Genomic DNA, 26,172 nt, shown 5'->3' on the forward strand with positions numbered 1-26,172 from the left:
ATGGCCAACGATGAACAAAGCAGGGAGCAGCAACATCTGGAGGACCATCCCAGTTCTACTTCAACACTCCATCTCTTGGACACTTGCTTTATCCTCTCCTTTTATCTCCCCATCCCTACACTCCTTTCCTCGCCCCCCTCACTCCGTACAAACACACCTGCTATTCACTCTATAGCTTCAATCCCTTGTCATTTTCTGTGCCATTATGCTTGGGCAGCTGTTTCTCTCACCTTCAAAGCCTTATTTCTTTCCTAAAGCGCTCCTAGCCTGAAGCCTGGTCCGCAGATGCAGAAAAATGGGGTGAAGTGACAGAAGGAAATATATTGCCACCCCCTTCAGATTGCAGGTGGGACATTGATCCTTGCTTCTCCTCTTAGCAAGTGTGTGTATTTTTAGGTTGTGAGTATTGTAGAAAGAGGTGGGAGGAAGACTTGTGGATAACAATTCATTTAGTTTCAGACCATCCAAGTGCCCTTATTTTCCAGGGACAGTCCCAGATTAACACAAACCGTCCCAGTTTCTGATTTCATCCCAGAATGTCCTGCTTTTCCTTAGGACGTCCCTATTTTCATCGGGAAAGTGTTGGGAGGGTATGGAGTTATGTGACTCACGAGATAAGGAAATAAGTAACCAGAAGATATCTGAAGGCAGCCCTGTAAAGGGAAGTTTTTCAATGTTTAATGTTTTATTATGTTTTTATATGTGTTGGAAGCCGCCCAGGGTGGCTGGGGCAACCCATTCAGGTGGGTAGGCTATAAAAATGAATATTATTATTATTATTATTATTATTATTATTATTATTATTATTATTGAATAGGACTTCCCTGTTTCCATTGGAGAAATGTTGGAGGGTATGCAGTTTCCTGTTCAGTTTCTTACCTAGATTGACACAAAGTGTTAAAATCCATGGGGTGATAATGGTAGTTCAGCTTTTGGCTCAACATTCAGAGAGGTCTTCATGTGTACGGGAAATGGAAGAAGGGGCTGTCCTAATCACATAAGAGAGGCAATGCTAATAAGTTGCATTTTTTATTTAATAGGTGATTCCCCATGTGTGTTTGCTGTCTTCATTGGGGGAACTTCTCCAGCCTTTAACTCGTTCCAATGTGATATTTGTAGAGGAGCAATGTCTCTAAATGTCATCCTGTCCCGCATCCTGTCTCCAAATAATGGCCTGGGTGGATGTTTCTGGGATCAGGGCACAAAGGCAGCAGCCACTTCTTCTGGTTGCCTCTGAACAACCTGGAGGCGTATTTTAAGGATGGGGAGGAAATTCGACTTGCATTTGAATGTGGATCTACCTAAATTGCACTTCCCAAATCAATATGGGAACTGAAACACAGCTATCCTTTGCATTTCTCAGAAATTTGTGATGAATTCCTCCAACCCCCTCCCCAGAAAAGGGCATGTACCGTATTAGGGGAAAGTGTGCCTAAGAATGCATATACTAATGAAAGTAGTGTTCTGTTGGGAGAAATTGCTTGCAAAAAAAGGTGTGTGCATTGGGCAAAAATGAGTACCGGTACTAAAATTCTGACAAACTTTTTCGATGACTTTTTTAAAAATGCAAAATATTCATAATATTTATGGACCACTTGATTCCTGAAAACAGACAAACCACAAAGCAGTTTAGAAAAAGAATAAAGCAATAAATTATCAGTAAAAACATCTAGTGAAAACATTCAAGAAATTGAGATCAGCAATAAACTAAATACATATTAAAACACACATGGAAATGTGGCTAGTGCACAATTGGAAAAACGAGAAAGGGAGAGGAAACCAGAATTGACAGATTCATCTATCCCTAATACAGGGGTTCCCAACAAAATTTTCTCGAGGACCCCTCATCGAGCCGCTATTGTGACAACGACCCCCATTAATTCCTAATCCTAAAATTAAAAAGTGAGAGCCAAATTAAGAGTCTTTTTATATTTTATATTTATACGTTTTTTACAGTTCTTCCTCTTCATCTGTAGGCCTTTGTCGTTTTAACGAACCACTTTTAAACCAACGGTCCATTTTTAACTACGCGAACTGTAGCTTCCGTGAAAAACAACGCTTTGTTTACAAACACTACTGTTTTGCAAAGAGGCAGCGCGCGCTAGGGAGGAGGGAGGGGAATGGAGAAGACAGGGTACCTGCGCAGTAGCGCACAAATGAAGCCAACGCGGGCAAAGCATCTTGGGGAGGTGAGCGTTAGTAGAATGCGCGCGCTGCCTCTTTGCAAAACAGTAGTGTTTGTAATGCGCCAGCTAACGGCATACAGCAGAACTACTGCCTCTATCTAATTCTAGTTTTGCGCTAGACTCTGCTCATGCAGGAAGCGGCCAAAACAAAAAATCTTTTATCATACGAAATATATTTAATATATTTTTTATTCTAATAGCATCTTGCGGACCCCTCTGGCATAGCTCGTGGACCCCTGGGGGTCCCCGGACCACCTGTTGGGAACCACTGCCCTAATATATTTTGCTAATGTGCCTGATAGCCTGTGTTAACAGACCAATCTTTCATGAATTTAACTAATTCCCTTTTTGATGCCACCTCCATATCTTGATTCACACCTAAAGTTAACTCTTTTTCAATGTCTTTGCTTTATTTTAAAGGAAAAGAAGGGAACACAATTTTCAAGCATGATAACAACATACGGCATGTGGCCATCTCCTTGTAACGCTCTATTAAAAGAGATCTGCCTTTCTTTTAAGGGTGGTTGAGCAGATGATAAAATGTACAGGGAGAATTCCAAGATTGCCTGTAGCTAATTAAAAATCGCTGGCTGCTCCCAGATACCTCTCATTCTAATCAAGGTATTCAAATAGTGTTGCAGTCAATGGAAGCGTAATCTCTTGCCTGCAATTAATTTCATTTTCTCGTTTTGTTTCACACAATGGCCATATCATTAAATTGCCTTCCCTGGTTTAAACAGATCCCAAACATACCTTCTTACGGAACCCAGCTAAAGAGGGGATTTAGCATTTAATTGCTAAATAAAGGGTACTGTGGCTTGTGTTCTAAGGGACACAATTAACAGCCTTCCAAACTGCAGGCTGTTTGCAACATGCAGGCTGTGTGTCTCACTCGGGTGGGGAACCTGAGGCCCGGGAGCTGAATGCAGCTTTTCAGACTTTTCTGTCTGACTGTATAGACTCTTACACACACACACCTCTTCCCAGACCGCACCTTTCACCAGCCTGCTTTGCACCCTCCTCAAATGCTTTTACCTAGCTGGGATGCATCCTTGAATTTTTATCATGCCTCTTGCCTGCCAGGATCGAGGATGGAGAGGGGTGTGTGTGTGTGTGTGTGTGTGTGTGTAGAAACTAGTGTACACTACAAAGTTAAAATGTAGATTCCTTGCTTTGCTCTCTTTTGCCTCTTGCCCTGCCTGCCACTCACAGGTGCCCCCTGGAAGGAAAGGCAACCCTTTAACTGAAACTGTTTCACCACCTCTGGTCTACCCAGTCAGCTAAATTCAAGTCCAAACCGCACTTTCGTGTCAAACCACCTTCACCTTTTATTGATTGTTTGAACAGAATTGGAGCAGCTGCAGAAGAAGAACGATGACTGGGTGGTTGAATCAGGCTGAGATGAAGGAGACGGTTTGGGCAGGAGCAGGTAACCCAGTGGGGCGGGGTCACAACAAAAGCCTCCCAGCAACAGCGTTGCTACAGCTTAATATGAGAAAGGCTGCAGCTTCCGCCCTGACCTGCATTTCCCACATTCGGTGCTGTTTCCGTTTCCCTGCCAGCGCCTGCTGTTTCACGAAAGTTTCATAACTATTTTTTGCAATGTGTGTAACTTGCATTCACTTCAATCTAACTCAGGCACCCCCAAACTTCAGCCCTCCAGATGTTTTGGACTACAATTCCCATCATCCCTGACCACTGGTCCTCTTAGCTAGGGGTCATGGGAGTTGTAGGCCAAAACATCTGGAGGGCCGCAGTTTGGGGATGCCTGATCTAACTGAAATCCCAGAGCAATGTAAAGAGAAGTCACTTCCTTGTGCATTGTTTGCAGACTTAAAAAACAGCCACAATGGTGCAAAATTGTAAATGAACACTGATTGTGATTTCCCAGAGAAATGTGTGAACTGCTGCAATTTCCACTTCCTTTTCCCATTAGAATTCTCCCAACAGCCCTAGAGGAGTGAGGAGACCGTAAGGCTGGTGCAGTGTGGGCACAACAGCAGAACCAATCTGCCAGGGTGCCCACACAGAACCCGCTGCTGCCTTGATGAACTAGCTAGGCCATTGGCTTGATCCAGCAGGCTCATCTTATGTTACTGATGCTGCCGCAGAAAGTCTACTGCTGGGGCTCCAGCCTCCTAGGCGGTCCACTTCTGGATGTGGATCAGGTGAAAAGACAACACAAGACGAGGCCCTCCAGGACACAACTGAGAGTGACAGAAAGATTCCTCCTCCTCCTCCTCCTCCTCCTGAGAACAGATCTCAACAGGATTAGCTACAAAGGAATAACCACCAAAGCATGATTGCCGGTACCGACCCTAACACATTGAGAATGGGGAAATTAAAGTGGTTCTAAATACAGAGGGGGTGGGGAAAAATAAGAACAAAATACCAAGTTGGGGCAGATCAATCTACCCAGGCCATCTGGGCAGTTGAACAGCGAAAGCAGTAAAGCAATCATAACACGTGGGAAAGGTCCGGGTCATTTAATGAGCCCCTGTTACAATACAATAAAAGAGTGAGATTCAACTAAGTTCTGTTGCAGCATGACTCTGCTCGGAAAGGGTTGGAGAAACCCTCAGAACAGATTCTTTTTTGGGGGGGGGTTGTTCTGGGAGGATAGGGGAAAGTCCTATTGTGTATGGATCTCAGTCCCTATGCTCATACCCCACTTAGTATCCCCACTATTTTAATTCACTAAGTGCAGCAAAAAACAAACCCACAGTTAAACCTTGGGCCAGCCTGGCTTGTGCAGGAGCAGTTGAAATGAATGGGTACTGAGTTAGAATAATATTGTGCTGTTTAGATGACCATTTCCTGGGGATTATACCTTTCTATCATCTTGAAGGTGCTTTTTCCGTAGCAACCCAAGTCTAGGGTTATCTGCCTAGATAATCTGAGAGGAGCCCGTGCAGAAAATAGTGGGGGGGGGAGGAGTTTGATACTATATCATTTCAATTACTCAGCTGTTGCTCTTGGACTTGGTACTGAAATAAGTGAAGCCCATGGGCGAAAATTTGACATGTTGAAAAATGTCTTGTCTTAGCCAGCATTTGTGTGTGTGTGTGTGTGTGTGTGTGTGTGTGTGTGTGTGTGTGTGTGAAAGAGAGGGAGAGAGAACACTAAATATAGTAAGGGTGGGGCTCCGGTGATGCAGATTAGCTGACTGCCCTGAGGGATTTATGGAGTCATGTGGTGGAGTAATAAATCAGAATAAAATAACAGAGTTCAGTACTGTACAAGTATGTTGTCCATCGCTGTGCTTTGCCACTGTAATTTTGGGGGAAAGCCAAACCCTCTCCTTTTCCCTCTAGCAAATTACTTGATGCTGTGGTGTGGCTAGCCAAGCAAACTAAGAATGGTAATGGGAGGAAAACTGGACATATGTCTAATCTGATCATTCTCTGGTGGCAGATTTGGATTCTAGAGCAGCTGAAGCGCTTGGTCATTGTTACGGCTGGGCGATATATCAGTATATCATCCAAAACTGGTTTAAAGTCCATATTGTGATATTGGTTTCATAACTTTTGACCTGGCAATATATCGTGAATTGTGTGAGTGTGTGTGTGTGTGTGTGTGTGTGTGTGTGTGTGTGTGTTATGCAAAAATCACAAAGCGGGGGAAACCGTGAAGCCAGTCAATGCCTCTACATAGATCCATCTTTATTTCAGACATCATGATATATCAGCCTATCGTGAAGTGTAGCTGGCAATATATCCCTACATCCCTACACGTATATAAGGCCCCATCAGTGTCATTCCACTTTCAGCAGTTACGGCTTGCCCCAAAGAATCCTGGGAAGTTTGGTTTGTTAAGGGCACCTGGAGGATTCTCAGGAGACCCCTATTCCCTTCACAGAACTGCAATTCCCAGAGTTCCCTGGAAAGAGGCATTGATTCTTGAACCGCTCTGTGAATGGTAGCTACGTGAGGGGAATAGGGGTCTCGTGGCAACTCTCAGCACCTTTAACAAACAACACTTATCATGATTTCTTGGGGGAAGCCATTACTTTTTAAGGTGGCGGGACAGGGCCCTGCCCACTGCTGCTGCCACTGGAGAAGCAAGGAGAAGCCTCTGCATGATCCCGCTAAGTGAGGCTTTCTGTTTTGCCTTGGGCGGTAGGGAAGAACGGCTCCTGTGGTATGATATTGCTTTAAATCAAGGGTCCCCAAACTTACCCTGTTTTGGGCCGGATGCCCGCCACGCTGATTGCATGGTGGGCCGGAGGGTGGGGGAGCGTGCGGCTGTTCGCGCCCATGCGCATGCACAAACGCTATTTCTGGCACACTCCCGACCTGGAAAGCGCCGGAAATAGCTTGTGCGCATGTGCAGAAGCCTCCTCCGACCCGGCAGTACACCGGAAATGACGCTTGCGCGTGCGCACAAGCTATTTCCGTCACTTTTCTGGGTCAGAAGTCAGCAGCCGCGCCGCACAGCACTGGTAAGAGCGGGTGGCGGCACCGGGCGGCGGGAGGTCCCGGGGGCAGCATAAAAGAGCCTTGGGGGCCGTATGTGGCTCCTGGGCCATAGTCTGGGGACCCCTGCTTTACATTTTTACTGCAGGAGGGGTGTAACGAACCCAAGGACTTTGCCACCAATAAATATGCAACAAACCCAGTCCCGGCGTTGTCACTAAACTTTCGGGGATCCGCTGCCACCAATTATGTGACAAAATGTCCTCCCTCTCTATTACTAAAAATGCGACACAGGAATCCAGGGGTGAACCCCCCCCCCACTTCTCCTGCCGCCTTAAAATAAACCCCTGTTACTTGGGTTCCTTAGTAAAGAGAGTCTTCCAGCTTACGTGGCCTGGTATCTTGATAAACTCTAGGCTGTTTGACGGACTAACCTCTTGCCTACAGTAAAGGGTCTCAGTCAGATTGATTCCCCACTGCAAAAGTTTGCCCTTTCCACTCTGGCAACTTTGTAGCACCCCAGGTTATCCTCCTAAGCCTCCTCCGTGTAACTCTAAGACACAAACCGTTGCCTCTCTTCCCGAGGTAAATTTTGTCCTCTATTGAGCCACTACTTCTGTGAGTTTAGATACCCAGCTGGAATAACTAAGCACATCCACTAACATTTAAGAAAGCTTTATTTAGACTAGATGACTTTTAAATGCGTAATGGTTTCATGTGTATAGGTTCTTAGATCATATTCTTAGTTTCAATTAACAATGGCTAGATAATATAATTCAATTAAACTCCTCAGAACACTTTAAGATCTCCTACACCTACCCACACTCTCCCTCGCTCCCACAACCCTCTCCCCCGAATTAACTGCCTCCCATTCCTTTTAAACTCCTGGCAGTCCCGCCCCTCAGGAATGGAATGCGTCATTTATCCAGGAGGTTGGGGTTTAACTCTCTGCACCCTGGAGTCCTTTTGCCCACCAGGCCAATCCGTCACAAGGGGCCTAAGTTTACTTTCTCCTTAACCATAACTGGTAACCTGACATACTATGGTATATTTAATATGGGTTTCCATTTATTTTCTTCTTAATGCTTTGAGTAACTGCTAGGTGATCTTGCGCCCCTGGCAAAACCGTCCAGATTGCACCACCTAGCCACAGACAAATTAGCTCTTATTTCCACCTCTCCTCCACCCCCGCCCCACACCAATTCAATTCACTCTCTATTTAAAACCATTTCTTATGAGGCAATAATCTATATTTATGGACATATTTTTAGCCGATTTTGCGCCCCCCCCCCCATCGCCTGCACCCCTGGTGGGGGCCCACCTCACCACCCCCTAGCTACAGCCCTGGTAACTGCATATAGTGTGTGTGTGTGTGTGTGTGTGTGTGTGTGTGTGTGTGTGTGTGTTCGTGCGCGCGCTTGTGTATGTGATCACGGGACACCTTTACCTCCTTTCCCAACAAACCAAGTGCAGCCATGCATAGCCATGCTGAGTGCATTGTGTTGCCGAAAGGTGGCCCAAAACCCTTGCAATAAATGCAGTCCTATCAGGGACCCAGCAAACCTTTGCCTTTTTGCTGCTTCCCTTGTCGGGCAGGTGCCAGGCCAGAGGGCTGCCTTTGCTTTGGCCTGGTGGGTCATAAGTTATTCGGTAAACTGAGGGTTGGGAACCTGTCGCCCTTCAGGTGTCACTGGACCACAACATGGTTGGTTGGGGCTGATGGGAGTTGGAGGACAGCCTCCCACCTCTGGAGTAAACTGACTTTACGATCTCGTGTAGTCATAATTCTCATAATGTTCCCTGAGCCTCTGACTCCCTTGCCCCCTATTTTCCATATCACTTAAATTCTGGGGTCCTGGGGGGGGGGAGCTGTGTTCTGCTGCTGGATATGGTTTTTCTACCAAGTGCGGTGCGTGCCAAACGCTCTGTATAAATAACAAACATTGCAATAATATTCCCAGGGCTCTCCGCTTCTTAAGTGTGTGTTTGTTTATATGGCTTTTGGAACATGGCGGAGCAGAGTGGTTCTGGCTCCAGAAGGGATCTGCAAGGAGACATAATAAGGCGATGAGACGCGCGAGTGCTGTCATTTGCTGCGCTGGCCCCCATGTTCCATAAGAGCGCCAAGCATCTTAATTGCAGCCATCTTTTTTAATTTTCATCCTGTGCGCTATCTGGCATGCTAGGAATGCCGTGTTTTTCTTTTCATGCCGTGCCGAACGAACTCCGAGTCCTAATCCGCTTGGGCTCTTGGATGCGTCGAATACTTCTGCTTTTTTTTTCTTTTTTGGCAGAGCGACATGGAATGATAATGAAGCAGGTGCGTAGGCTCAGCTTTGACAGAAATGTATAATTCTGTGGGAGGATCCTAGTAAAGATTCTAGACTGCGATAGTGGAAAACAGAACATCAGTTGCCAATCGTGAAATTTAGGTGGAAGGTTACATGAGATTGAATTGCTGAGAGAAATGTGACGGCTGTAACTTAATGCAGGCAATGGGCAACGGAAAAGCTTCGGTGTGGTGGTGGTGGTGGAAAATAGCTTGTGGCATCAGTTCATGCCTATGTGACATACTACAGGATGCAGAATCTAACCCAGGATCTGCAATCCTGAGAATCTTCATTCTTACACATTTCTCGTGTGTTTGGAGATTTACAGAACAGTGGTGCAATCCTTGCCCAGGTGACTTTAAGAATATACTCCAGGTTGCTTAGTAAAGGTTAGTTACCTAGAATTGCCTCCATCTAAGTCAGTGTTTCTCAACCAGTGTGCCTCCAGATGTTTTGGGACTACAACTCCCATCATCCCTAGCTAGCAAGACCAGTGGTCAGGAATGATGGGAGTTGTAGTCCCAAAACATCTGGAGGCACACTGGTTGAGAAACACTGATCTAAGTCACTGCACATCACTCCTGATCTGTTCTGGGGGCTTCGGGAAATTCCCAGATAAGATTTGGGGCAGGGGGGGGGCAGTGCAGGGAGATGAAATTCTGTTGCCCAAGCAGAAGTTGTTCCGCTCATGCAATGACTTGCAACTCCCATTTACATAACATAATAAGGTCTGTTGAATTTAGCCCCATTAATCAGCTAGATGGATGAAATCATTTTGTGGTGATTAAAAATGTGTTTGCACTTCAACTAGATAGTAGGCATTTTTTTTAAAAAAATTGCGCGTGAGTACTTGTGCAAATCAAATGAGGCAGGCCTCATCTTAGAAGACTCATTCCTCTTTTATTTATATATATACAGATACACACACACACACACACACACACACACACACACACACACACAATTTATACATATAAAAGATCACATACAGATCACAGAACCATATCTTTACATGAAATTAATAGAGAAGAAAGTTCCAAAGGATTCACTCCTAGTTTACTCTCATACAGGCAACTATGCCTCTTCTATGATGCTGCTTGCACAGCAATAGTACATGCATCATCAAAGTCAATATGCGTTTGTTTGTTTGTTTGTTTGTTTGTTGCTTGCTTGCTTGCTTGCTTGCTTGCTTGAAAGTGGATAATTTGCCCACTGCCACATTTTGCAATTCTACAAATACACAGGGAAAGCTATCAAGAGGGTTTTGCAATGCAGTCTTATTTACACTTAGACATTTCAGATCCTGCTGTACAATATAGTATGGTCAGGGAGGCACCAACACCTGCCTAAGCTGGACCTGCTACACTCAGCGGTGGGTGGGTGGGTGGGTGGGCAGAACTCCCCTCATGCTTGTTCCGGAAGCTGCAGTTAGTACAGAATGCAGTTAGTACAGAGGAGTGCAAGTCTTTCAGCAGGTTACATATTGCTCAATGATCTGTGCTCGCTGCCAGTTTGCCGCCAGGCTGAGTTCAAGGTCTTAGCGTTGGTATATAAAGCCTTTTACAGCTTGGGACGGGACGGGCTTACCTGAAGGACTGCCTTAGATCACTTCCATCTGCAGAACTTGCCCTTTTACAAGTGTGACACAGTGTTTGTTCCACATCAGTGAGCCGTCCTCCCTCTAGCGTGGCTGCGCGTGCGCTTGGGCATCCCCGACGTCTGTTGACATCCGTATCCAGGCTCCCACTCCAAAACACACAAGCTCTTGCTTGTAAGTAAGAATGAGAGCTTTTTTCCACACAAGCGACAGGCTTAGCAGCCCAGGCCTCAAGGTCAAGGAGTTCAGCAGCAGGACATGAAGTTCGGAACCGGAGGGGAAGCGTTGAAGACGTCCCAGTGAGTTTCTATGCCACACCTGCCAAAAAAGATGATGTGTGGTGTACTCGCTCGCCTTGTGGAAATGAGATGCTCTTGTCAGGGTGAATGGGTCTGCTTCCATCTGCAAAGGTGGTACCCGATTGGGCATGGGAAGACTACACCCTCCTATTCCAACTAAACATTAGGAAGAACTTTCTGGCAGTAATAGCTGTTTGGCAGTGGGACAGACTCCCTTGGAAGGTGGTCGGCTCTCCTCCGTTTGAAGTTTTTAAACACAGGTTGGATGACCACCTGTCGCGGATGTTTTCATTGTGATTCCTGCATTGCAGGAGCTTGGACTAGATGGCCCTTGGGGGTTCTTCGAACTCTATGATCAGAGCCCCAGCCTTCCTGCTTCTGAAGTGGCTGAAGTTGGGGTGGGAAGGCACAATCCAATCCAGGTTCCCACCATTCAAGCACCCCTTTCTGCTTTTTCCTTGGCTTCCTCTTGCACCCCTGCCTGCCAACCCATGCTCAGTCCCATCACCTGTGCTATACAGTGCTGTTTTAAATGCCTGCTAAAATATTTTCTTCTCCAGTGGGTCTACCCAGACGCATGATTTGTTGTATCTGCTCTTACCTTTGTTTAGTGTTTGTCTGTGTTTATTGCTCTTAAATGCCTAGGAATGTTTTTACATGTTTCAGATGCATTAAATATGTTTCTATTTTGTTTTTTAATTGTACTGTTTTACCACAAGTGTTTTTGCTTCCCTGCGCTCTTTTGGGAGGGTGGAATGAACGAATGGAGTACAAATAGGAATAGGGTACAGATTCTGTACACTATCACCATCAATCTCTCTTAATAGCAAATGGAAGCAGTGAGTGCCAACAGTTACATAGCCACTCAAAAGCAAGAGATGAGGCATTAGTGTCCTTAGGAGAACACCAAGGTTTGCAGCAGTGCCCCCCCCCACTCCCAAACGGGCAAGGAATGGAATGGAGTTTTCTAGAGGAGGGGCTGGCTGGCTGGCATTTTGAACAGGGCTGCTCCTTGTAAGGGATATTTAAACTAGGGATGGGAGAGAAATTTGAGTTAATTTGCATTTAAAGATAAATCTCCCTAATTTGCACTTTCCAAAACAATACATGGACTGAAACACAACCCATCCTTTGAAATTCACACTTCTCCAGATTTTGCGGTGCAGTTCTCCAGCCAACTAATCTGTCCAAAAACATACCAGTATATACTGGAATAAAGTGTCTGTGAAAATTCACATAATAGTGAAAACAGCATACAAAACCATGTTATTTCGGGGGAAAGAGTATTGCAAAAATGCATCTATTGGGCAAAATTCCATGGAAACGTGTGTATTATGAGATATCCACACTAGAACACTGATGAATTTTCATGACTTTAACATCACTAACGTATACAAGTGACGAGCTGAATTTAATATCTGAGAAATTAGAAACTGTAATTGACAGATTCACTCATCCCTAACACCAGTAATTTTAATGCAGGTCCTCTAATAGCGAACTCGGGTGGTTGAGTCTCTCAGCACGTAAGCAAGACGGGGCCACCCCAAAATAAGACAGTGGCTTCTGCATCCACGGGCAATGAGCTAGAAATGCAGAAGTATATGCATTTGTGATTTTAAAAGCAAATGGCATTTTTTTTAAAGTAACCCCAGATGACAGAAATCTGTGGGCTTACACAATGCTGATGGTAGTTGGAATGATAGAGAGATTAAAGGGTTTCTAAAGAATGCAGGATATGGGCAGACAGTGTGAGTCTGTATAGCTGAGAGTTGTAGAGGCACAAAATGTTTTATGTTGAGAAGGGGAGGTGAGGAGGATCGAGGAAGAGTGGGAGATCTAACCTGACCAAGCCCCAGAGAATATATTGTAGGATTCCTTGGGTAGAAGTGTGTGTGTGTGCATTCAAGATGAAACTAGTTCACACTGTCCACAACAAAAAACGAAATGCAACTATCATTTGGAATTCGCTTCTCTTGAATTTCTAAATGCTTTTCTCCATCCAAATGACAACTGGTGTGCATGTGTGAGAGAATTGGGGGGCAACAAGTCCTGCAGCAGCACTGCTGGGGGGGATTCATCTATTGGGGGATTGGCCGTGGGTTGCCAGGGGGAGAGAGTGGGCCAAGAAGGAAGGTTGGCTTTTCCACTGGCAAGGATATGGATTCCTGCAGCAGTGCTCCTTAGAATAAATTGCATTAGTGCTTCTAGAGAAAAATACAAAACTGAATACCAAATCTATTTTCCTCTCTCTCTTTTTTGTCCAAACTAAGACGTTGATCTAAATACACTAAAAAGCATAAAGAGAGAGGAGGAATAAAGAGAGAGAAAAAGAAAGAAAGAAAAATAGAAAAACGGATAAAAGAGAGAGAGAGAAAATTCTGAAGGTAAGGGACTTCTGATTCTTCGTCCGTCTGCTATATATAAACAATATTCACTTCATTCACTCCAATGTAACAGCCAACAAAAACACTTTCTATAAACAAACATTTTCTTCTTTTTCAATTTTCATTTTTTTTAAATTTATACTTTTCAAGTTCATAAATTTCACTAGTTTTATGCATTTCACTAATTTTACAATCATTTTGACATTTCAAAACTTGACTTCCTCCCCCCTCTTTCTGCAGTTCCTTAAATTTATTTTTAATATCTTTTGCATATCCAAATTAACCTAATTTGCTCATTTACTCATCTTTTTTAAAAACACACTCTTATGAAACTGCAGGTTATTACAATAATCCTGCCAAAGTTCTTATCTGTTTACAATTTATCTGTAAATATTCAATAAACCATTTCCATTCTTTTATAAAACGTTTGTTATATTGATTTCTTATTCTTCCTGTAAGTTTCGCCATTACGACAGACATTATCTTCAATCCTCAAATCCTAAGGAAATCACTTTGCTTTCTTTTCCACGCAAAAACTCTATGAGAAGTTTCCAACTTTTAACAAGTGTTAGCAAGGACTTTTCTCATGTCAATTTCGCCATCTCAGCCAAGTCTGTTAGTTTTAACAGGGACTCTCATGCAGGGGGTCCTCAGTCCTGGGACCCCCTGCATGAGAAATGTGATCTGCTCCACCTGACTAGGGCTTCTCCTCCTGTCTCATGGCTGGTGTCCATGACCAGGGTTGATGTGGTTTGTTGGCACCATGAAGACACGATGTGACCGAGGCCCGCCTACTGCCATGCCTGAGCAATCAAGGAACTGGCCATTAGGCAGAGTGAAGTGGCAGCCAATTTTTGGCTGTTATGAAAGGAGAGCACATGGCTATTTGATGTCTTGTATTCCTACTGCCTGGGACGCAGGTGGCGCTGTGGGTTAAACCACAGAGCCTAGGGCTTGCCGATCAGAAGGTCAGCAGTTCGAACCCCCACGACGGGGTGAGCTCTCATTGCTCAGTCCCTGCTCCTGCCAACCTAGCAGTTTGAAAGCACGTCAAAGTGCAAGTGGATAAATAGGTACCGTTCCGGCGAGAAGGTAAACGGCGTTTCCGTGCGCTGCTCTGGTTTCGCCAGAATTGGCTTAGTCATGCTGGCCACATGACCTGGAAGCTGTACGCCAGCTCCCTTGGCCAGTAAAGTGAGATGAGCGCCGCATACCCAGAGTCGTCCGCGACTGGACCTAATGGTCAGGGGTCCCTTTACCTTTACCTGTTCCTACTGCCACGGAAGGGGAGAGCTGCTTGTGGGGTGTTATGCCTCATGTGCCAAGTTCACCTCTGATTCTATGCACTTTGACTGGGGTGTCTATGCCATTTGCCAGCCCTGTATGCAGAACTTGCAATGTTGATTTCAATCACAGGGGTTCTCTCCCACCAGCGCACCTGAATTCTGGCATGTTCCCTCTTCTCTTTTGTTATTATTATTCTTTATTTATTACAGAATAAAACCACAAAGGGCATATAATAAGAACAAGAACAAAACAAAAATGTCCCTCCATCCTTTCCCATGCTACAGTGCAAACTCTGCTTCCCATCCCTGTGCCCTTCATATTGAAGGTTTATTATTATTATTATTATTATTATTATTATTATTATTATTATTATTAAAACAAACTAGAAACCAAACTTTAAAGCACCTGGGCAAATAAATGTATATGGTGCTGATGCTAAATTAATTGTAACATTGAGACACCTGTCATACTGCTACAGGATGGGTGCATTGTGCAATTGTGTGGGGCACCAAGCTGTGGGGGGTGCCTAGCTGAGCTCACTGGCTGTGATTTTTTAAAAAAATGTTTCATCTGCCTTGAGCTAGAGTGGCAAAAAGCAAACATCTGTGTGTGACCTTCCCCCCATCCTCAAGGTTCTACAGATTATCCTCTTTCAATTAGCTGTAAAGTATGTTTTTTTTTCAGCTTTCATGTTGATGTAATCTGGGGGGGGGGGGGAATAGTGGAACACAGCTTGACTTGGGAGCAGATTTTACCAAGCACTTAGCACTTCAGATCTTATAAACACTATATAAATGATAATGAAATAAAGTGGTAGAATGTGGGAGGTCAGTTGGATACTTTTTTTTTTACTTATAACTTTTGTTATAAGTAAATGTTATAAAACAAAAGAATGCCTGCCAAAAGACAGGGAACTGCTACAAAACATGGCAAATCAAAGCGGTTGCTAGGCTTAGTCACTCTATATTTTATGTTTGGTTTTTTTAAGCAGCAAGAGAAGACTGAAGACAGTCATATATGGTGGTACTGTCTCTTCAAGGTAGAAGGCCTACTTTTTGTAGCTGAGGTGGGAGTGTTGGAGCTTAGGGAGGAGAGCTTGCTGTTGGCTCTGTTTTGTTTGTGCGGAACAGGATAAGGAATCTAGGTCTACAAGCCCATGAAAGCTATCCTTTGACAGCCACCCACACAACATGACAAAGACTTCACTGGGATCCTAGAAATGGAACAGCCGAGCAACGTGCAAGAGGTTGGCGCCTTTTTCCATAGACACTGGTGGGGGATCGACTGGGCACAGCAAGCCTGTAGCATGGTTATATTTCCACACAACTTGTTACTGCTGCAAAGTTACAGAGCTGCCCGGTGGGTGGAGGCAACTGGGGCCATTTGGCCCAGTACCACAAGGGCCCACCTCACCTGCCTCGGTTCCTGTGCATACCATTGGCCACCGATGGTCAGTTGTGATTATTATTTATTGAATTTATATGCCACCCTATACCCAGATGTCTCAGGGCGATTCACAGAAAAGATCAACAAAACCCTCCACAAAATATATAATCGAAATAAAAACAATAACCCAGTAACGTCCCCTCCCCAAAAGAAAGAGCCACATTTTAAAAGGGCTTAGGATGAATGCCTCTTAAGACTTCCAGGCAAGGTGTCGCTGGACAGCAATATTCTGTGGCAGTTGCCACAGGAAAAGGCTGGTCAGTGGCATGAGGCCAGTTCTGAAGGCAGGACTCCTTCCTGTGCCAGCAGACCATGTGGAAGACCTGTGAGACTGAGGCCCAATAAACAGGAAGGTGCTCTGGCACAGAGAAGTCGGGATTTTGAAGAGATATTGAGGAGAAGCACAAACTGATCCCAATTCCATTATCCCTAGGTAAGAAAAAAACGAAGCTCCTCTAGAATTCTGCTGGATCCCAGAGCAAGGAGATGATGCAGGTGAGAATTTGGAGTCCATGCATGCAGTAATTCTGGCATGTGCCCCCAGTTTTGTGCACACATGCATGGGTCTTTGCATCAGGCTCCATAAACCCTCTGGCTGGCACTGCGAAGCCATGGGGCATTGCGAAAGGCACTCCTCACCGAGCATGCTATGGTATTTTTCCTAGGGCTGGCCCTGAGGGCATCGAATAGACCAGGGGTCAGCAAACTTTTTCAGCAGGGAGCCAGTCCACTGTCCCTCAGACCTTGTAGGGGTGGGGGGCGGACTATATTTTGGAAAAAAATCTGAACGAATTCCTATGCCCCACAAATAATCCAGAGATGCATTTTAAATAAAAGGACACATTCTACTCATGTAAAAACATGCTGATTCCCGGACCGTCCGCGGGGAGGATTTAGAAGGCGATTGGGCCGCATCCGGCCCCCGGGCCTTAGTTTGGGAACCCCTGGAATAGACAGAGCCCCACCAAAGAAATCGGTCCCATCTGGTTTGTTGCCACAAATGAACCTCACCCTACAATGGGGCAGGAAGTAGAGGAGCTGGGCAGGCTCATATAGGCAGATGATCCTTCAGGTATTTGGGTTCCAAGCTGCTATGGGTTTCAATGCCAGCTGAATTCAGTAAACACCACTTGAATGGAACTGAATTAGTAAGCAGGCCAGCAGCAGAATCTTTACAAACTCTCTTCCCCGCTTTGGATACGTCACCTCCTATTGTGTGCTTTGCTTTGCTTTGCTGGGTCATGGATCTTTGCTGTGCCGAGTCCTTAATTAAAGGGATGAATAATTGTCAACTTTCCTGTCAGGCGACACCTTTTCTGAGCAACGCTTATGCTGTGTGTGGTATGCTAATAGGCAGGAACTGCAGTTTACGGGGAATTGCCCCATGGTAGTACTGTGGCTCATTTATTCAAGGCTGCATCACAGGGCATTTGGCCCTGTGTAGAAGTCATTTCTCTCTCTCCTTGCTCACCAGGGTGTACCTACCACTCCTGGACTTTGCACCTGCACTTTCAAAAAAAAGGACAAAAGGCAACTTGGAGAAATGAGTGCCTCTGAGCATGCACAAAGTGCAAAACCACCCCCTGTGCTAAGCGACCATTGCATTAGAGCAGATCTTAAGCCCAGGTGCCTCTTATTTCCGAAATTAAACCCAGACAACCTTAACTCCCGTCTCTCGGGGCGCCACCGCCGCCCTGCTGCCCCAGAGTCTTCCAGCAGGGCTTATTTGCTCCCCTTTTTAGCCCCGACCCTTGTCACTTTCGTTCCTTGACAGGTTCAGTCGCGCGTCTTCCCCGCCTCCCAACGTTTTTGGGTTTTTTTGGCCGTTCGAGCCGATTGGCTGGGCTCCTGCCACTCATCAACGAGGAAGCCTATCGGAATGGGAAACGAGGATGGAGGAGGCGGGCGGATGGGAAATGTCGGGGGACTTGTTTGTTTCCTCCCCCCTCCTTCTCCCCCTCCCGCTAAGCCCGACCACGCAGCGCGGATTGGCTGCGAGGCTAAGAGCGGGGCGGGGCGAGGAGGCGGCGGGGCGGGGCGAGGAGGCGGCGGGGCGGGGCGCGAGCCAGCCGGCGCTGTAACCGCCGCACAAACCGGCTTTGCGCTTTTCAAACGCCAACTGTGTGGCGAGCGAGGGCGAGCGCGGGGCCGGGCACGAGCGCGCTGGGGGGCCGCTGGCACCGAGCGGCGGCAAGAAAAGAGCCGCGTCAGGGGAGGCTGGTCTGTCCCTTGAGGTGCTGCTGTCCTGCGTTGGAGACAGGGACGAAGCGTGTGTGTGTTTTTGAGGGGGGAGGAAATAAAAAGGAGCGGCGGCGGGCGAGACAGGCAGAGAAGGCGAACCGTCTGGGCTCGGGAAACGAAGCCCTGAGGAAGGAAAAAGGGTGAGTGTGCCCTGAGAATATTTATTATTATTTATTATTATTATTATTATTATATTTTATTTAGTGTTATAGGCCGGGGAGGGTTCCCCCCCGTCTCACCTCACCTTACCTCACGGAAAAGAGGGGGGGGGCGGCGTTGCTGAGGGAAAAGCACGGCCGACAATGAGGAGGGAAAGCGCCCCCTGGCGGCCTCGTCAGCAGCGCCCCCTCCCCAAAGTCCGCCCTCCTCCCCAGCCCCATCGCCTGCATCTGGCCTGTGGGGATGGCGGCTCTGCTGAGGCTGGCGTTGCTTGTGGGTCACGCCGTCCTCGCCGGTGGGGCGCCTGGGGAGCTTCCCTCTCGCCGCCGCCGCCGCCACCCGGTCGCTTCTGCTTCTCTCTCGCGCCTCATGGCATCATTTTCCCAGCTTTCTCTTGTGAGTATGTGTGTGTCTGTGTGTGTGCAAATTTTTGTGTGTGTGTGCGCGCGCGCATATATTTGTTTATTGGGTTTTTGTTTGTCTGTGTGTGTGTGTGTGTTATAAATGTGTGTGTGTGTGCAGTGGTTCCAACTTAAATAAAATATTGGGGGGGGGGAAGATAAGCCCTGCCTCACATAATCAATCACAAGAAGTGGCACACACACGCTATTCAAATGGCAATGCCCATCAACCTTGGTGGCTCATGGCCCCCCTCAAATATTTTATTGTAGGGGACCCAAGGGACTTTGGCCCCTAGGAGTTGGTCCTATATATGTGTGTGTGTGTGTTTATATATGTTTGTGTGTGTGTATGGAGAGAGATCACACACACATTACGGGCAAACTGCAGCTCAAGATTCCGAGAGAGGCTCAAGGACGTCTCACTCTTAGATACACCTGTGGTGCTTTTCGGGCAGCTTAATAAAAAGGAAAAGGTGACTGGTGGTTTAAAAGCCAAGCCTTGAATGTGGGGAAACGCAGATTGTGCAAATGGATTCCAATAATAATAATAATACTAATGACAAATTGGCTGTCATAATCATAAATCTGTGTCAGACATTCGGGAGTGGGAATTTTTGGAGTAGTGTGTGTATCACACATCCAGGGGGGAAAGGGTTGATAAAGTTGTGGATTGTGTGTGCACAGCCGTTTCAGCTTATACAGGTAGTATTTTGTTTGATGATGGGGCTCTAGGGTGGTGGCTGGCATCCTTGCCTGACCCCCTTGCAGGTCTATATTTTCAGGCTGCCATCTTTCAGATCTTTCTTCATACTTCCCGTCTCACCCCTCACACGGATGCCTTTTGCTTTTTTATATTTTTGGAGCGTCGAGTTGTTTAAGGTGCATGGTCAGTGCTGTGAACTACTTCTTCACCCAGTCCTTTTTCACTTATAGAATTCTATTTTCAGATGTGGAGTGGGCATAATACTAGCTTCAGGCAAATTCATGTAGTTTGGGAGGTGACTAGGTAACTGGAAGAAACGTGAAGAAACGTGCACATCTGGTGCAGGAACAGCAGCTCACTGAGAGAGTGCAGATTTGTTGAACTGGAGACCCTCTGCTATGTGCAATTTCTGATATCTCTTAAAATTTATATAAGGTGTACTTATAGGGACAACCCCCCCTCCTGTAAACAGTGCATGATAAGCAGAATATTGCTTAAAACACAAGTTTAAACCCTAAAAACAATAAGATTATAAAAGAAACCTTATATGGAAAAGAATATCTTTTAATAATTGCAGCACCTAATCAGAATAATAATTGAGGTTCATACCCTTGCAAGGGGCTCACTTCAGCTATTAGCGCCTCCTTACTCTTTAGCTCTTTGCTGTCACTGCCTGTTCACCTGTCCTCTCTGAACATGCAAGCAGTGACTAGAGGCAAGGTGATGGAGCAGCATCTTTCACTTGCTTGGTCATCTCCCATTTAGTAGTTGTATAGATTGAGTGCAGAGGGAAAGGGTAAGTAATTGGAGCATGAGGAGAAAGTTGGCCCACTGAAATCATGCCCAAGGGTCTCTCAGAACTTGGAGCTGGCACTGGTGTGGGTGCCTGATTGCAGAGAATATTGTCATTGAGATGATTTTTTGAACTGGTTATTTTTAGTTACGGTAATTTTAAAAATAGAATATTAAGTGTAATGTCCACTTAATTTAGCTTTTGTTCTCAAACCATTTAAGTACCCTGCAATACAACACTGCAAAATAATAATTGTAATAATAATAGCAAGTTTACTCTGAAGTAAATCCTGAGTTCAATGATTTTAGGATTGCAGCATTAACTTGAGAGACCCTAGAGGACAGAATTATTAACATTAAAAAAACAACCCATTCAACTTGCAAACAAACCAGCTCAACTCATAACCATTAACCAGACAGGGCAAAAATCAGATATAATATGAGCATCTTCCAACTTTTCCAAACAGCATATCATTCCTTTCCTTTGGGGCTATAGCTATAAAGACGTAGCACTTAGCATCCAAGGTTCTAATCTCCCTTAATGGTGGAATATGAAGCAGAGCCATAGTTGATTAATATGAGATGCTTTCTAAACGAAAGTTTGTGGGTTCCAGACTGTGAAAGTTTAAATGATCCCAATTAGCAAGGATTGGAAATACCTGTATCACACATTATAGCCTTCTATAAAGGAAATTGCTTGGTTTCTGTGGCATGGTTCCGGTTGTACTGTTTGGAAGTGTGTAAATTGTTTCAGATTGTGACCAGTTGCTATTTATGGGAATTTCTACACAGAAGTCTTTGTGTATTAAATTTGTGCTCAAATAAGTAACAGAATTCAAGGGAAGGACTTTTGTGTTTGGTGTTGAAAGTTCCAGTACAGTAGGTTCCATTATATCATTGAAGTGTTATAAAAATGCATCTCCAGTTCCCATGCATATTATGAGTTAGGGTGTTTCAGTGGACATAATGTTAGACATGAGACTTGTAGCTTGACATGAGACTTGTATTTTTTCTGGAGTTCAGCAGGGCTTCCAAGTAACTGTGTGTGTAGTATGACAACCATGAATTCCAAATTCCTGTTCAGCAAATGACTTTATTTTCTAATAAAATAAAGACGTCAGTGCAAGACTTCTGCTTTTCTCTGGAAGAGTGTGTGGTAAATATGTGGTAATGGTGACGTCGTATCCAAGTTACTGATCTGCTCTAAATAGTTGAAAGACGCTTTTGGAACTCTTCCCAATCTGCTAGGAATTGCCATTCTAAATAATACTCCAGTTTACAGATACCAGGAACCACACTGTTCTCTCTTGACTGTAGATCATTTATGAATGCATGAAATAGCACCACTGGTCATTGCCTATTATCTCCTAAAAAGAAGGCCTTCCTCCCTATCCGCAACCTTACAAGTTGTGACAATTTTCTACACGGCAGAAAATTGGCAAAGAGATAGAAACTGTGCCACCAAGAAAAAGAAACCTATGCCAACGCTAAGGCTGAGGTTCAAAGAACCAGAGAACTTGTGTTCTCAAAGAAGGTTCAAAGAAGAACTACCCTACGTTCTCCTACAAATGGACCTTGAGCTTGTTTGGAGGTTCTTAGCAGGGGAGCGCAGCTATCGTATACCCTTGACCGAAGAACGGTACACTCCTTCTATCTGGGATGGTCGTCCTCTTCCACCGAGTGCGCAGCTTCGGGAGTGACGAACATGGAGCGGAACCAGAGCCAGTGTGGCGTAGTGGTTAAGAGCGGTAGACTTGTAATCTGGTGAACAGGGTTCGCGTCTCTGCTCCTCCACATGCAGCTGCTGGGTGACCTTGGGCTAGTCACACTTCTTTGAAGTCTCTCAGCCCCACTCACCTCACAGAGTGTTTGTTGTGGGGGAGGAAAGGAAAGGAGAATGTTAGCCGCTTTGAGACTCCTTCGGGTAGTGATAAAGCAGGATATCAAATCCAAACTACTACTAAAGAACACCTGTTGGATAAAAAACAAAAGCTCAAGAGATCCAGCACGTAGCCAACACTCATGATGCACAAAGACCATCTATGGGGCAATAAATCATGGCATATGCCCCCTACGCTCAGCAGATGGTACCATACTTCTAAAAGATAAAGAAACTATGCCATTGCACTGGAAAGAACATTACCAGCATCTCCTTAACTGCAAGCCCCCCCGTAGCTGCTAAGGTCCTCTCACAAATTCTGCAAAAATAAATTAGAGGTGAGCTTGCAGTATCTCCAAATCTGGGAGAGTTGTGTACACCTACCAACCAAATGAAAAACAACGAAGCCAGCGGACCTGACGGGATATCTGCCGAAATCATCAAAGTGGGTGGAATTGAATTTACACAGCAATTTCACAAGCTCATTGAAAAAATATGGGAGAGAGAGGAGATCCCAGGATGCCAAAATTATCAACCTCTTTAAAAATGATGACCGAGAGGATTGTGGAAACTATAGAGCAGGCACGTCCAACAGGTAGATCGTGATCTACCGGTAGATCACTGGACGTCTGTGGTAGATCACTGGTAGATCACTGGCTCCCCCCAAACTTTAGCTCCCCTAAAAAAAGCTCAACAAGTTTGCCCTGCACCCCCCCAAAATGTGGCTTTTCTCCTCCCCAAAAGGTCAACAACTTTGACCTGAACCCCCCCAAAACAGGGCTTTCCTCCCTAAAAAGTTCAACAACCTTGACCTGAACCCACAAAAAAGGGGTAGATCACTGCCAGTTTTTAACTCTGTGAGTAGATCGCAGTCTCTTGGGAGTTGGCCACCCCTGCTATAGAGGCATCTCTTTATTAGCTGCGACCTGCTACAAGTCTCGAAGATGCTCGAACTCAGGATGAAAGGGAGAAACGTGCTAAGAGGAAGGCACGTTTGGCAAACCCTCATATGATCAACTCCCACCCAGAAACCTATGTCCCCACTGTGGAAGGACGTGCGGATTCAGAATTGGCTTCCACAGTCACAGACTCACTGTTAAAACTGTGTTCATGGAAGACGATCTTATTCGGCTACAAGTGATTGCCAAAGATCCCATGACTAGTACAATTCCTTAGGAGTGTTTTAATGAGGAGCTTCTTGAAAAAGCAACCACCTAGTTCAGGCATCCCCAAACTGCGGCCCTCCAGATGTTTTGGCCTACAACTCCCATGATCCCTAGCTAACAGGACCAGTGGTTGGGGAAGATGGGAATTGTAGTCCAAAACATCTGGAGGGCCAAAGTTTGTGGATGCCTGACCTAGTTAGTAGTCAGTTATCTACATGCTGTTGTAAAAGCCATGATGGCTCTTCCTTGTTCTCGTGTGTCTCAACAATTATAGTCTTAATAAGGTTTTCCACTAATTTACCTAAGACAAGTTAAGGCTAACCAATCTCTAATGATGTATAATATTTAATTAGGAGAAAAAGAATAAAGCAATCTTAATGTGGTTTCAATTCAAGCAAATTAATAGATTTATTTGGAAATTGGAAATGGGGGGCACTGAAGTGAATGCACTGAAAATGGTTAACATTGATTTTAATGTGAATCATACAAACAGCTATGCATTAGATATCTATATATTTCTGAGGTGTAAAAGGTAAAGATAAAGGGACCTCTGACAATTAAGTCCAGTCACAAACGACTCTGGGGTTGTGGTGCTCATCTTGCTTTACAGGCTGAGGGAGCCGGTATTTGTCTGCCTCTGCAGACAGTTTTTTCCGGGTCATGTGGCCAGCATTACTAAGCCGCTTCTGGCAAAACCAGAGCAGCGCACGGAAACGGCGTTTATCTTCCCGCTGGAGTGGTACCTATTTATCTACTTGCACTGGCTTGCTTTCCAACTGCTAGGTTGGCAGGAGCAGGGACCAAGCGACGGGAGCTCACCCCTTCACGGGGATTCAAACTGCCGACCTTTAAATCGGCAATCCCAAGCGGCACAGTGGTTTAACCCACAGCACCACCCGCGTACTCATCTGCAAAATTAACTACAACTTTTCAGTTGCTCAGTTACTATTGTAATTCATTCATCATGTTACTCAGTTTTAGGAAACAATATAGCATTAAAATTATACCTACGTTTTCTTTTCATTTTGTTCTATATCGTTGTGTCTTCACCACATCCTGGATCATCTGCTTTGTTTTTAAGCCGTTGGTGTTGGATACATCATGTAGTTGTTTTAGTGGAAATATTAATAATTTTAGCATTGAATGTCATACTGTTTACATGTTGTATGATAGGATCTAAAAATATTTGAATTCTGTGTGATATGTAAACACACACACAAAGGGTAAGATCAAACCTAACACAATTCTTTCACTTGCTTTACTTTCCGCCCTTAGTTCCTGTGTACCCCAAATCTGATCCAGACTGTTGAGATACACTCTGGAGCAGAGCTGGGGGAGTGTGGAATAGGTAAGAGAGGAAAGAAGTTCTATTGCTCAGTTTTCTGTTGTGCAAGCAGATGGACATCATTGCATGTTCCCCAAAAGGTTGTAGCAAAACTAAATCAGAGTAAACTCATTGAAACCAGTGGAATTCAATTAGTAACACCCTTTGATTGCAGTGGGTCTACTCTGAGCATGACCTAATTGGATACAACCATAAAGGTTTATTTTTGGACATCAAAACTGCTAAAAGTTTTTTTTAGCAAGCCAAGAGAATGAGAACTGGTAGTTTACTTGGACTGTGTGACACTTGTATTTAAATAAATGTTGTTTTGACAGGTGGAAATCAGTAACGAGTGTTGGAGAAACCTCATGAATTAGCTATGTCCAGGAGGAAGTCGGAGAGCAAGAGTACTCCAGGCTTGTTGCCTACATCTCTTCAGACACAAATAAAAATGGATAACTTCTACAGTTTCTATGAAATTGAATCCAAAGAGTTGGGAAGGTAAGAAACTATTACGTTTTTTGGATTTTACTTTGTGTCCAAGACTGATCTGCTATAGTACAAACTTTAATAATTTTATTCATTAACATAAGTTTTTCAGCATAAGGTATAAGGCAACTTATCAAATATAGTTTATCAGTTTTCTCTCCTATCTTGCCCTAATCCAGAGCACACCACTACTGTGCTGGCTTGCAACCAGAACATCCACTTTCCATTACCTCCTTACCTGAAATTGAAGTGTCAGTGACCCAATCTTTTGTAAAGCTCTACATCTGTTTTGCTAATAGCCTGCATGCAGGGGGCTGGTGGAAGAGCAACTCATGGAATGCTTCAGAATGAAGCAAGGGAAGTGAATGTTATAGCCAGTATCAGGATTACACCTAAGAAACTTGTCTCCTGATATGTAGGCACATGGTCACAAATCTTGCTGTGGTGGACAGTGATGACCATAAATATAAAAATTCCTTCAGTAGCACCTTAAAGACCAACTAAGTTTTTATTTTGGTATGAGTATTTTATTTGGTATTTTATTTTGGTATCTGAAGAAGTGTGCATGCACACGAAAGCTCATACCAAAATAAAAACTTAGTTGGTCTTTAAGGTGCTACTGAAGGAATTTTTTTATTTTACTTCGACCCAGACCAACACGGCTACCTACCTGTAACCAGACCATAAATATGTTTCTGCGGACCACTTGTCTCTGGTTGCATAACATGAGAGACTCAGAAGATATCCATGAATTGCAGATAATTTGAAGGTGGGGAAAAAACACTTCATTCTGTGTGGGAAAAGTCAGAACCTTTCAGGTTCTTCGTCATATGTAGAAAATGGGAAGGGATCAGCCCCTCATTTTGTGTTTGGTGTTGCCAATTTATGGAAGCAGCAAGAGAGATTATAACAACTTCCAAGTATCCCCAAAGCCTTCATGAAGTAAGAAATTAGCCACTCCTAACTTATAGGACTTCTTTGTTTGTTAAAGGGTGGCTGGTGGGGAAGGGAGTGGGGCAATTGATAACTATCAGTATTGGTGGGCTACTGTTCTAGACTTTAAAACTACTAGCA

General features: G+C 44.8%; 1 protein-coding gene across 6 annotated transcripts in view; it reads left to right on the forward strand.

Moving 5' to 3' along the window:
- Positions 1 to 10,658: 10,658 nt before the first annotated feature.
- Positions 10,659 to 26,172, forward strand: part of STK17B (serine/threonine kinase 17b) — a 48,537-nt gene continuing 33,023 nt past the window's right edge. The window contains exons 1-4 of one of the 6 annotated variants that reach the window (XM_060281479.2): positions 10,683 to 10,827; positions 13,098 to 13,211; positions 16,378 to 16,439; positions 24,945 to 25,110. In XM_060281479.2, the coding sequence (XP_060137462.1) occupies positions 24,989 to 25,110 (122 nt within the window). In that variant the 5' untranslated portion in view covers positions 10,683 to 10,827; positions 13,098 to 13,211; positions 16,378 to 16,439; positions 24,945 to 24,988. Of the gene's footprint in view, positions 10,828 to 13,097; positions 13,212 to 15,507; positions 15,745 to 16,377; positions 16,440 to 17,973; positions 18,326 to 18,392; positions 18,741 to 24,944; positions 25,111 to 26,172 lie in introns of those variants that run through there. The other 5 variants (XM_088653765.1, XM_088653867.1, XM_060281489.2 and 2 more) reach the window with 5 other exon arrangements.

The sequence above is a fragment of the Zootoca vivipara genome, chromosome 1 (genome assembly GCF_965207765.1).
Source record: "Zootoca vivipara chromosome 1, rZooViv2.hap1.1, whole genome shotgun sequence".
In the NCBI taxonomy this organism is placed as follows: domain Eukaryota; kingdom Metazoa; phylum Chordata; class Lepidosauria; order Squamata; family Lacertidae; genus Zootoca; species Zootoca vivipara.